The 12,929-nt window shown below is 45.5% G+C and overlaps 1 protein-coding gene across 6 annotated transcripts; it reads left to right on the top strand.

The window, feature by feature from the left end:
* Window positions 1-7,774: 7,774 nt before the first annotated feature.
* On the top strand, window positions 7,775-11,998 carry LOC100274933 (uncharacterized). Of its 6 annotated transcripts, none has more exons than XM_008656451.4 (6): window positions 7,807-8,055; window positions 8,352-8,436; window positions 9,031-9,207; window positions 9,597-9,729; window positions 9,806-9,923; window positions 11,727-11,998. In XM_008656451.4, the coding sequence occupies exons 3-6, from the start codon at window positions 9,198-9,200 to the stop codon at window positions 11,793-11,795; spliced, it is 330 nt and encodes a 109-aa protein (XP_008654673.1). In that variant the 5' UTR covers window positions 7,807-8,055; window positions 8,352-8,436; window positions 9,031-9,197; the 3' UTR covers window positions 11,796-11,998. The 6 variants fall into 6 exon arrangements, with proteins under 6 accessions (XP_035817506.1, XP_008654672.1, XP_008654673.1 ...); XM_020541983.3 differs by having other exon boundaries at window positions 7,808-8,055; window positions 9,026-9,207; XM_035961614.1 differs by having other exon boundaries at window positions 7,808-8,055; window positions 8,348-8,436.
* Window positions 11,999-12,929: the final 931 nt, after the last annotated feature.

Below are 12,929 nucleotides of genomic sequence, written 5' to 3'. Positions count from 1 at the left end.
ATTTTACCTAACCCTTTTACCTTGCCTTGGTTCCCATCACCGAATATTATTGAATCTTGGGGATCCTTGTTCTTGACGTAGGAAGAGAACATCCTCTTTTCCCCTGTCATGTGGTTTGTGCATCCGCTGTCGATAATCCAGCTTGAACCCCCGGATGCATAAACCTGCAAGGCAAATTTAGGCTTGGGTCTTAGGTACCCAACTCTTGTTGGGTCCTACAAGGTTAGTCACAATTGTCTTAGGGACCCAAATGCAAGTTTTATCTCCCTTGCATCTTGCCCCTAACTTCCTAGCAATCACTTTCTTATTTTTCCTATAAATGGCAAAAGAAGCATTGAAAGCATGATATATTGTAGATGGTTCATTAACTTTCCTAGGAACATTAACAACATTTCTCCTAGGCATATTATGAACAACATTTCTCCTACCAACATTTCTATCATGCACATAGGAAGAACTAGAAGCAAACATGGCATGAGAATCAAAAGCATCATATGCATTACAACTCCAATAAGTATTTCTAGTCTGTCTCCTATCATGGTACATAAAAGCATAGTTCTTTTTAGTACTACTAGCCATAGGGGCCTTCCCTTTCTCCTTGGTGGAGATGGGAGCCTTATGGCTTGTTAAGTCCTTGGCTTCCCTCTTGAAGCCAAGTCCATCCTTAATTGAGGGGTGTCTACCAATCGTGTAGGCATCCCTTGCAAATTTTAGCTTATCGAATTCACTTTTGCTAGTCTTAAGTTGGGCATTAAGACTAGCTACTTCATCATTTAATCTAGAAATGCAATCTAGGTGTTCACTACACGCATCAACATTAAAATCCTTACACCTAGTGCAAATCACAACATGTTCTACATAAGATGTTAATTTACTAGATTTTTCTAACTTAGCATTTAAATCATCATTTATGCTCTTTAAGCTAGAAATTGTCTCATGGCAAGTAGATATTTCGCAAGAAAGCATATAATTTCGTTTAACTTCTAAAGCAAGTGAATTTTGTGCACTAACAAATTTATCATGCTCTTCATACAACAAATCCTCTTGCTTTTCTAAAAGTCTATCCTTTTCATTCAAGGCATCAATTAACTCATTAATTTTGCCAATTTTAATTCTATCCAAACCTTTAAATAAACTAGAATAGTCTATCTCATCGTCATCACTAGAATCATCACTTGAAGAAGCATAAGTGGTATCCCGAGTACATACCTTCTCCTCCTTCGCCATGAGGCATGTGTGATGCTCGTTGGGGAAGAGGGATGACTTGTTGAAGGCAGTGGTGGCGAGTCCTTCTTTGTCGGAGTCGGAGGAGGAGCAATCCGAATCCCACTCCTTTCCGATATGTGCCTCGCCCTTGGCCTTCTTGTAATTCTTCTTCTTTTCCCTCTTGTTTCCTTTTTCCTAGTCACTATCATTATCGGGACAGTTAGCAATAAAATGACCAAGCTTACCACATTTGAAGCATGAGCGCTTCCCCTTTGACTTGGTCTTGCTTGGCTGTCCCTTGCGACCTTTAAGCGCCGTCTTGAAGCGCTTGATGATGAGGGCCATCTCTTCATCATTTAGCCCTACCGCCTCAACTTGCACCACCTTGCTAGGTAACACTTCCTTGCTTCTCGTTGCCTTGGGAGCAACGGGTTGAGGCTCATTGATTGGACCATTCAGTGCGTCGTCCACGTACCTCGCCTCCTTGATCATCATTCGCCCGCTTACGAATTTTCTAAAGACTTCTTCGGGCGACATTTTGGTGTACCTGGGATTCTCACGAATATTGTTCACCAAATGTGGATCAAGAACGGTAAAGGACCTTAGCATTAGTCGGACGACGTCGTGGTCCGTCCATCGCGTGCTTCCATAGCTCCTTATTTTGTAGATAAGGGTCTTGAGCCGGTTGTATGTTTGGGTTGGCTCCTCGCCCCTTATCATCGCGAATCGTCCAAGCTCACCCTCCACCAACTCTATCTTGGTGAGCAAGGTGACGTCGTTCCCCTCATGAGAGATCTTGAGGGTGTCCCAGATCTGCTTGGCATTGTCCAAGCCGCTCACTTTATGGTACTCGTCCCTGCACAAGGAGGCTAACAACACAGTAGTAGCTTGTGCATTTCTATGAATCTGTTCATTAATAAAAATAGGACTATCCGAGCTATCAAACTTCATTCCATTCTCAACAATCTCCCATATGCTTGGATGGAGAGAGAACAGGTGACTACACATTTTGTGGCTCCAAAATCCGTAGTCCTCCCCATCAAAGTGTGGAGGCTTGCCAAGAGGAATGGAGAGCAAAGTGTTGATGCGTCTCGTCTTCTTCTTTCCATCTTTGCGTCTGTGGCCCGAGCCCGAGTCGGTAGGCTTGTCATCCTTAGGTTCGTTGACGAAGGACTCCTTCTCTTTATCGTTGATCACGATTCCCTTCCCCTTAGGATCCATCTCTTCGGGCGATTAGTCCCTTCATGAAGAGAACGACTCCGATACCAATTGAGAGCACCTAGAGGAGGGGTGAATAGGTGATCCTGTAGAACTTGAAACTTAAGCCACAAAAACTTGGTTAAGCGTTAGCACAATAATCACCAAGTGGCTAGAGAGGAGTCTCAACAAAACACAATAACCACAAGAGATCAATCACAGAGATGGCACGATGGTTATCCCGTGGTTCGGCCAAGACCAACGCTTGCCTACTCTACGTTGTGGCGTCCCAACGGACGAGGGTTGCAATCAACCCCTCTCAAGCGGTCCAAAGACCCACTTGAATACCACGGTATTTTGCTTGCTTTTCTTAATCTCGTTTGCGAGGAATCTCCACAACTTGGAGCCTCTCGCCCTTACACTTGAAGTTCACAAAGAAGCACGGAGCAAGGGAGGGATTAACAACTCACACAAGACACAAAGATCACAGCAAATACGCACACACAAGACCCAGACTTAAGCTCAAGAGACTAGCACACTAGAACGGAGCTCAAATCACTAGAATGTCGAACAAGTGCGCAAGAATGAAGTGTGAGTGATCAAGAGTGCTCAAGGAATGCTTGGTGTCCTCCTCCATGCGCCTAGGGGTCCCTTTTATAGCCCCAAGGCAGCTAGGAGCCGTTGAGAGCAATCCTGGAAGGCAGATCTTGCCTTCTGTCGACTGGCGCACCGGACAGTCCGGTGCACCACCGGACACTGTCCGGTGCACCACCGGACACTGTCCGGTGCAGATATCCTTCCTTATTTGGCGAAGCCGACCGTTGGAGTCTGAGAGCCGTTGGCGCACCGGACACTGTCCGGTGCACATCGGACAGTCCGGTGCACCAATGTGACCGTTGGCTCGGCCACGCGTCATGCGCGGAATCCTCGGCCGACCGTTGCCCCGGCTGACTGTTGACTCACCGGACAGTCCGGTGCACCACCAGACAGACCGATGAATTTTAGCCGTACGTCGTTAATCATCTCCTGAGAGCGACGAGTTCGCCTGTGAACGGCTCACCGGACAGTCCGGTGCGCCACCGGACAGTCCGGTGAATTATAGCCGTACACCGTCGTCGAAGTCCCGAGAGCAGCCTGTTCGCGAGAGCCAGCCTGGCGCACCGGACACTGTCCGGTGCACCATCGGACAGTCCGGTGCACCCAGACTGAGCAGACTTTGGCTGAACAAAGCCATCTCATTTCCAATTCAATCTTTCCTGTTTCCAGCACTTAGACACAACACATTAGTCCATAAAACAATGTACTAAGTCTAGAAACATACCTTGTGACTTGATTTGCACTTTGTTCACACATTGCATAGATCAACACAAAAGCACTTGCGTTGGCACTCAATCACCAAAATACTTAGAAATGGCCCAAGGGCACATTTCCCTTTCACTATCGAAATGCATTCCATTTTCAACTATTTCCCAAATGCTAGGATGGAGAGAAAATAAATGACTACGCATTTTATGACTCCAAAATGAGTAGTCCTCTCCATCAAAGTGTGGAGGTTTTCCTAGAGGAATAGAAAGTAAATGTGCATTCGAATTGTACGGCATGCAGGAATAATCAAAGGAATAGTTTTGATTAACTGTCGTTTTCTTTGACGAAGAATCGTCATCGTCATCGTCTCTTGGTGAAGAAGAAGATGCATCGCTGTCGTAGTAGACGATCTTCTTGATGCGCCTCTTCTTCTTCCCGTCCTTCTTCTTGTGACTCGAGCTAGAGTCAGTTGGCTTGTCGTCTCTAGGCTCGTTGAGGAAGGACTCCTTTTCTTTCTCGTTGACCACCATCCACTTTCCCTTAGGATCCATCTCTTCGGGCGGTTAGTCCCTTAGATGAAGAGTACGACTCTGATACCAATTGAGAGTACCTAGAGGGCGGTGAATAGGTGATCCTATAAAATTTCAAACACTAATAGCCACAAAACTTAGTTATGAGTGTTAGTACGACAAAATAACTTGAAGCGAGTTCTTGTGAACACAAACAATCACAGAGAGATCAACACAAGACACGCGATTTTTATCCCGTGGTTCGGCCAAGTAACACTTGCCTACTTCCATGTTGTGGCGTCCCAATGGACGAGGATTGCACTCAACCCCTTTCAAGTGATCCAATGATCAACTTGAATACCATGGTATTTTCCTTAGAGTATTTTCCCGTTTGTAAGGAATCTCCACAACTTGGAGTCTCTTGCCCTTACAACAAAGATCACAATGAAAGCACAGAGTAAGGTTGGGAAGAGCAACACACACAAGACTCAAATGCATAGCACACCCACGTAGACAAGTGAAGACTCGAGCTCAAATGACAACACAGGGAGTCCTCGACTCGAATAGAGCTCAAATCTCTAACACAACACAGCAAATGCGTGGGAGCAGAGTCTGAATGCCTTAGAATACTTAGTGAATGCTTGGGTGACTCCTCCATGCGCCTAGGGGTCCCTTCTATAGCCCCAAGGCAGCTAGGAGCCGTTGGAGGCCAACTTGGAAGGCCAAACTTGCCTTCTGTCGGGTGGTGCACCGGACAGTCCGGTGCACCACCGGACAGTCCCTGTAGCTGTCCGGTGCGCGATCTCCTTCCATTTCTGGCGCATCCGACCGTTGCAACTCTGGGCCCGTTGGCGCACCAGACACTGTCCCGTGCACACCGGACAGTCCGGTGCCCCCCACCGACCATTGGAGCTGCCACGCGTCGCGCGAAGGTTGCGTGGCCGACCGTTGGTGCTGGCGACTGTTGGCTCACCGGACACTCCGGTGAATTATAGCCACGTCGCCCTTTGCTTTTCCCAAGGGCGACGAGTTCGCCGCGGATGACTCACCGAACAGTCCGGTGCACCACTGGACGGTCCGGTGAATTATAGCCGTACGCCGCCGTCGAGTCCCGAGAGCATCCTTTTCACGCGGACCAGCCTGGCGCACCGGACATTGTCCGGTATGCCAAGCCGAGCTGGAGTTAGCTGCACAGAGCCAAGTCTTTTTCCAATTCTTTTCTCCCTATTTCTAGCACTTAGACAAAATATGTTAGTACTCAAAACAATATACTAAGTCTAGAAACGTACCTTTATCTTTGATTTGCACTTCTCACTTGGCACATGTGAACTTAATTAAACATGTTGGCCACTTAATCACCAAAACATTATAGAAATTGCCCAAGGGCATATTTCCCTTTCACTCCTTTCTGCTCCGCTCGTAGGTGATCTCGCCTCTCAATGGAGACGTCCCCATCGACAACCTGCTGTTACAGTCGCCTCCGGAGTCAATGCATGTGGGGACAGACGAGCATGATCATCTTCGGAGTCGTTCCGTGCAACACCGAAACCACTCCCTCTCCCATTTCGCACCCACTAGCTCTCGTCGTTGTCATTGCCTGCCCCGGTGGCGAAGTCTGTGGATACAACGGACGGCGGAGGTACGCTTGTAGTTCCAGATGACGGACCGTCATATTTAACACATTGATATGTGTGTGCCTCCTACTCGATCACCTCTTCTGCTCCAAATCTTCAACCGCATACTACAGCCTATTGCAAAAGCTCTTTATGTGCACCAACGTCTCTAGCCACGACCGCATGTGCTCCATGTCGAACCCATAGACTTCCAACAAAGAGATGTCCTTCATCTTCTTATAAACATTGTACCGTCATCCTCGACACACAACCTCCTCACGCTCTCTACCAGGTTGGAGAAAGAGAGCACAAGACCCAAGGCCACCCCTTCATGGAGTTCTAGAACGTGCTGCTGACACTTGTGCAAGTTTGGTCGCTATGGTGACGCTCTATGGAAAACTTCCATTGCCTCGATATTTGCCCACATTGGAAAGATCTTCACGAAAGGAGGAGCTAATCTCGACAGGAGCAAGGAGGAGCGGGGTGTTGGGCTTGGAACAAACTTGGACATCAGTGTATCTTCTGGTGTAGCTAGTGCATTACCACCACTGATACAAGACAATTATGTTACCTATGCACTCTCCATGGATTTGTTATTACTACGTTTAGCAACATATCTTACCATGACTAAAATACGATGATCCTATCTTGATAGTCCATGTTCCTCAACATGTCTTGCAAAAGAATCCTTGAATGCAAAATGTGACCCAAAATTGATGTTTCGATTAATGCCTTTGCAACCTCCATCAGCTGCTGGTTGCTTTTCCTCGTGGCCCACAGAAGGATCCTTGAATTGTATGGAGGTCTATGATGGTACTACAAAGCACGTGATCTGCACGAGAGGAAGAGGCCTCGATGTCCTAAATGATTCAAACAAGGAAGCTTGCAATTGTCCAATCTGCAGCACAAAGGGTTGACAAGAGGGTTGGTCAATTGAATGAAGTTTGGGATTATAGTTTGATTTGGCTAACACTAATGATCATGAAGGGAGTGTCAAGTGGGGCTTGAACGACGGCATTGTACTACATCCCAATGTTTCACCGTTTGTCTAGGATAATTATGCTTTATAGGGGAGTCAGACTAAAATGACAATATTGTCGTACCTTGTTGCTCCGCTGACACTTTTGGAGAGCAAATGCTTGCCTCCTTATGTTTAGTAGGATTATTTTCATCAAACACTCGAGATGGTTCTGCATCTTTGTTTACCTATTCCTTAAGATGTTCGTAGTTGACGTTGTCATTGTCAACATTATCGTTACATGATGATGTCATTGCAAAAGATAGCAGAAGCTGACCTTTTTGGAGGTGTTGATTGAGGCCCCCTTATTATCAGGCTTCTAAAATAGGAAAGACAACACAATTGTAAAACATCAGTTTCCATCGGACATGGAATGAAGAATGGGAGAAGGGGACATGCAGTGTCTCAGAGAGAGGAAAGTGGAATGAGAGCGAGGAGCTGGAGCAGCTCAGAGCGCGCGCCATGTAGAGGAAGAGGACATGGTGAGGGATCTAGAGCATGAGCGCAGCGAGCGACACCACTATCACGACCGTGATGTCAGATATGAATTCGTGAACTCTCCTGCATGCAAGTGAAAGTAAGTATTTATACAAAAAATAACAGGAGGGATGTAGTTCTTTGCTTAAATATATTGCTAGATTCATTCATTACATATGATTAGTCTAGTTGAACTCTGAGGATGTGACATTTATGGAAGAAGGTATAGTGGCAAGGATCTGTGGCATCCCATGGCCAAGATAGTAAGGAAGCAGTTCTTTGCTTAAATATATTGACAGATAAAATATAATAAGGATGTAGGGTTTGTTTGGTTCGTGACTAACCGTGTCACATTTTAACTAAGGTTGATCATTTGAATTGAAGAACTAAATTTAAACACAAAAGTTAAATAAAGTGTGATAAATTAGACATCCGTAGTTCTTTGCTTCCCATAATCCCATGGCCGGATTCATCCTGTGGGGCCGTGGCCCGTGGGCTGGCCAAGCAAACGGACAAAAGCCCCGCCGCCCCGCGCTTTCTCCGGTTCCTTCTCTCCCCTGAGACCACCAACGCCGGGGCCGGAAAAAAGGGAAGCCAGAGCACAGAGCCAGACCTGGCGGCGCTGGACATCCAAAAACGCCGCCAAGGATCCTTCTCTCTCTCTCTCTCTCTCTCTTCGCGTCCATCGACCTGACCGCGGAGGCGCGTGCTTCTTCTTCCCGCTCTCCACGTAAGTCTGCTATCCCCCAGCGGGTTAGTTTCTTGGATCCTTTGGTTGGGGTTCGAAGGCGTCGTCGGGATTGTCTGTTCCCGTTTTTGATTGGATTCGAGCTGCGAGTTTTAGCCTAGCAACCTACTAATCTCTGTGTGCGGTGGGTCGAGTAATCGAATCTGGACGGCGTCCTTTTGTGGGTAGTTGGCTGTTAGGTCTGTGGTCAGTTCATAACTTTTACTCCGCTCGATGAAGTGCAATGGGCTCAATGTGTTCGATGAAATCGCTTACCCAAGTTATCTTATCTAAGGAAGTACTGCGGCGGTCAGAATTACAGCTAAATGTTGTAGACGGGCAACTGTGCTTCCAAACTTGAAATCTGACGGCAGGACAGGCAAGGTAAGTGTGTCTTGCATCTTGTCAACGAAGTTTGGGTAATAAAGAAGTGGTTGAACCCATTGACCCATTCGTCACTGTGAAAACTAAAGACTTAGCGTAGGAGCCATGTGGCTCCTTTCCCCTCGTGTACTGTGTACTGACACTCGATTTCTGTTTTGTTGGTACTTGTAGAATTCGATACTCGAGTTCACTGTGTATTACTTCACTAGATCTGCCTCTAACTAGTGGACAATGTGCTTGCATGTGTTCTGACATGCTATCTTTCTAAGACAAGGAAATCACTATTCACATGTTTATATTAGGAGTTTGCTTTGTATTCTGTGATGACCGTAGGCAACAGTGCTAACTCTTGACAGCTTTGTAGGTCTGGTTGTCATTGTACCTTACAATTACATTATTTAACTTTTGTTACTGGGGTTTGGAAGTTTAGACACGGGACCTGCTGGTGTATATAGGACTAATTCCTATGGTCCTCTCAATTGCAAAGGACATGCATTCGTGTCTATGACCCTATTTTTCACAAAAGAATTTATGCATTTTCATGCATCTGTTCCTATCAATTTTCTCATGTTTGTATTTTTTTCCCCAGTGCAGTGTCATGAAGATTGAGGGAAACTTGCATGTTTGATATACCCAGCTGCTTTCTGTAACGAAAAACTCGTGATCATTTTGTTGAATTGGTCACTGTCAGGGAGGGATCTACTTGTCAGTTTTTGGTATTAAGGCTGCTGGCCTTCCCTTGCAGGGTATCTGTAGAATAAATGGGAGAAGGTAACAGTTTTCAACTTTATAATATTGTTTCTTGTGAATCAATAGAGTGTAGAGCCTTTGCAACATTAGTCTGTCATTGTAAAATTGCGATGTTATTGTACCTTCAGAATTGGATGTTGGTATACCTGTCATGTGTAAACATCAGCATGGTATAAGCTAACTGCAATCAAATATATATACTTATATTATTGACTTCATGCTTATAAAAATGTGCTTCTCAACTGGACAATGTTCCTATCTTAATCTGGCTACTGACATATCTTTTTAAAATGCTCTTCATTAACACTTCGAGACAGGATGTGGGATACTGCCTCTGTACATTGTCTTAAATTGCCAGATTTAAAAAGAAACTTCTGTTGCTGATCATATTCTTTCTTTGATTTGCATAGCACACTCGGATGAATTTTGCCATTGCCAGGGGTGTGCTGGCAAGTATGCACTACTCAGAGACGAAGAAAACCCACGATTGGCAATCTTTGAGAGGCGGCTGCCTTGCTGTGGTTGTGGGATAGGATGGTCTACGTAAGTATGCTTTACTACTGCAGTCTTCATATCAACTTCAATTCACAATCGCTCATTGAGCATACTGTGGTTGCAGTTTTCTTTTAGGTTTCTTGTGTCCTTTGATTTGGTACTTTGCAGCCATACTTTACTGCTGCAAGTACTACAACAAGGATCCTCGAGAGCGCCCTGGTCTAGCTGCATCAGCTGTTGCGGTTCGTCCAAACCCTGAACATGTTTATTCCCAGTAGGCCAGTATGAATGAAATAGATGTCCAATGTGTTTCCCTGTGAAAGTGCAACTATTCATGTCTATAAAACATCATGTGTCCTGGTAGTTGATATAGCGATATGATTTCACTTGTGTTGATTTGTAGTTTTGTTTGATAGCGCGTGGGCGATTTTTTCTCTAATAAATTGAATTCCAAAACATTTTGTATAGAATTTGGGGCCTGGGCGAGTGTCAGCGTTTGGGGAAGTCATACCCCTAGATGCTGGTAAAACACTCTCTAGAACTTCATCAGTAGAAGGTAGACCTACAATGGGGCTTTGGTGCCAGTCTGGCATCCATTGGGCCCTGTGTCCCGAGGCCATGCCCTACAAGCTGAGGGCTTTATGCAGGAGGCCGTGACACTCCCCAAGATGCCCCTAGGGCAGGACAACCTTGATATCATATGCGCCCCTGAACTAGGTCGATTGCGTAGATCCTGGTGGTCGAGATAAGGTTCTTCATATTTATTGCGACATTGTGATCAAAAGGCATTGCCGTGGCCACGTCTGAGACCGCAGGCGTACCTGCAAGCACTATGTACCGTGTGAGTCTACTGTGGCTACCAATTACGCCGTAGGCGACAACGTGGGCTCTCATAACTGCATATGTGGTATGCCATGCTCGCCACTATGGCACACCGGAGATGTGCAATGCGTAGTAGTTGGACCTTTGTTGGGTGGGGCCCACCGTGTAGATAGGGTTGTAACTCTCTCCTCCCTTGTGCTATAAAAGGGGATTATGGAGCAACATAGTAACGGTTTCCCACTAGTAGGCTATGTCAGGTTGAGGACCATCGGACAACTAGTGTTCAAGGGCTGCTGCCATCGACATTCAGGGGCTGCCGGCACCATCGAGTTTAAAATCTCTTGGTTCTCAGTTCCGCTCCTTATCTCAATCATCATCTGAGTATGTAAGCTCAACCCACTCTTGCATCTTTACATCCACCACAAACTCACAAAGAGAACGTGGGTTATTGCATTCAGACAGCTCGAACCTTTCTACACCGTGTGTGTGCATATAAGCATATTAATATGTCATCTCTCTATTGCACGGTATTAGATCTACGTTCCCCTCTCTGATTCTTTTTGATACCCTTGGTACCATGGTGTTGCATTCTAACAACAACGAGTAATCCAATTTCCCCTTAAAAACTATACTCAGGTATCTGATATCTGTTAGAAGGTCCATATGTTGTGGATATCCGTAGTTTTTGTTTGGCTATTTGGATATCAAATATTATTGCTTATATGATGCAATACAACTTAGGATATGTCTGGATCACTACCTGACGTGCCATGTCTTCTTTCCTCGAACACGCAGGAGAACTGCATGTCATTTCATTAATAAATTGAAAACAGTTTGATTACGTGCCGATTCCATGCCTCTAGTTGCGCCCTTGAACCTATAGAGACACAGCCATGCCTTTTCGGCAAACAATGTTCTAAGATATGGCCAACAATTTCTTCACCACACCTTAGTTAATGTTTTGGCAAGAAAATGGGTCTCTGACAGGTGATAACCATACACCCAGCTAAGAAAGTAGGCGGTGCGGTGCCTAACATCTGGTGTCACAATGTTAAAAGCAAAATCACTTAACTTGATACAGTTCTTTGCATTCTGTATTTTTTATTCTGATGAACTTGCACTTGCTTGAAATATGTGGGCACTTGCTTGAAATATCTTGCTTGCTTGAACCTGATAACAGCTGGAGTCCAGTCTAACAGCCACACTTTGATCGTTCCTTGCAGGCTCTCATCTTCACAGTTCTGGCAATTATCGCTCTCTCTGTGGCACTGATAATCTGTGTATACAAGTAGTACCCAAAGCGAGGAAAACGCGGTCGCTGGACCTGGAATTCAGAAGAAACTTGTAATTTGAGTGATAGTAGCATGCCTTTGCAGTCATCCTACATGCATCAGTATCACTATAGCAAGTTGTTGAATTAAATGCTGCTACCGTCCCGGTTGACCAGTCGGCTGCCGTTGTTTATCAACGAGGATGTTCATTGCTCTATCTCAAACTGTGTGCTCCATGACCTGTGATGCTTCTGAACTCCTGCTGTCTTGGCGACCTTCAGAAGCAATTTTCTCCAGTTTCTCCCAGAAGGAGAAAGGCAATGGCAAAGCAGCAACTAGCTCTAGCTGGGCCCTCTGCCATGGTGACGCAAAGGATAACACAAGTACGCAACGCCGCATGAGTTGGTGTCTGGCTTTGTCAAGTGTCCCTCTCGCGGTGCCTGTCTCCTTTCACTTGTGGAGCACGGTGAGCTCGCAAATTCGTTCACTGCAAAAGAGCCTGCTGTGACCCCCCTGAAACCAACCTCTGTCGATGGGCGAAACAATCAGGCCTTTAGCTTTCAGGAGGAAACAAGTGGCACATTTGGTATGGCTTCAGCTTCGGTTACCGTCCATAAAAAAAGCGTTGGCCATCTAAAAAAACGGCTCCTCGCAAGGGGCAGAGAAACCAAAAGAATAATGTTCTTTATCGAGGAGCCAGGATCATAAAAATTGTGGTCTTTTCCGGTTTCTCTCAAATTTTGACATAAATTATTACTAAATTATCACTGAAGTTCTTTTTGATAGATTTTTTTTTTCAAAAGATTTCTAGCTTCTAACTTCACTAGAGGAGCCAAAGCGTTGCCAAACTAGCCCTCAATATTTGCCGGTGCCGGCTCACGTAGTCTGATGACACAAATAGATGCAATAATTTGCTCCCTGCGGCCGCAAGATCACTTGGCACAGATGCGTGAGGAGAGATGTAATCACATCATTACCTTACCTGATTTCTAGAGTTGGGGACCGGAGGAAAATAGCTCCTCGTAGCATTTGTTTCTAGAACTGGCACCGTCATTGTAACACCCGGCTTTAAGGAACAAAGCCAGGTGCATCTCATACATGCGCCAAGAATACAACATATATAATAACAGAGTGTATAGAGATAAATGTCATAAA

This window comes from Zea mays, chromosome 8 (assembly GCF_902167145.1).
Source record: "Zea mays cultivar B73 chromosome 8, Zm-B73-REFERENCE-NAM-5.0, whole genome shotgun sequence".
NCBI lineage: Eukaryota > Viridiplantae > Streptophyta > Magnoliopsida > Poales > Poaceae > Zea > Zea mays.
Note: the sequence above shows the minus strand (reverse complement) of the source record. Positions and strands in the feature narration are given on the sequence as shown.

Excerpts from the sequence above, each read along its gene's own strand:
- LOC100274933 (XM_035961613.1), top strand. Across the intron at positions 9,730-9,805 it reads TGTGGGATAGGATGGTCTAC|TTTTCTTTTAGGTTTCTTGT; the intron begins GTAAGTATGCTT and ends CTGTGGTTGCAG. Across the intron at positions 9,924-11,726 it reads TAGCTGCATCAGCTGTTGCG|GCTCTCATCTTCACAGTTCT; the intron begins GTTCGTCCAAAC and ends CGTTCCTTGCAG.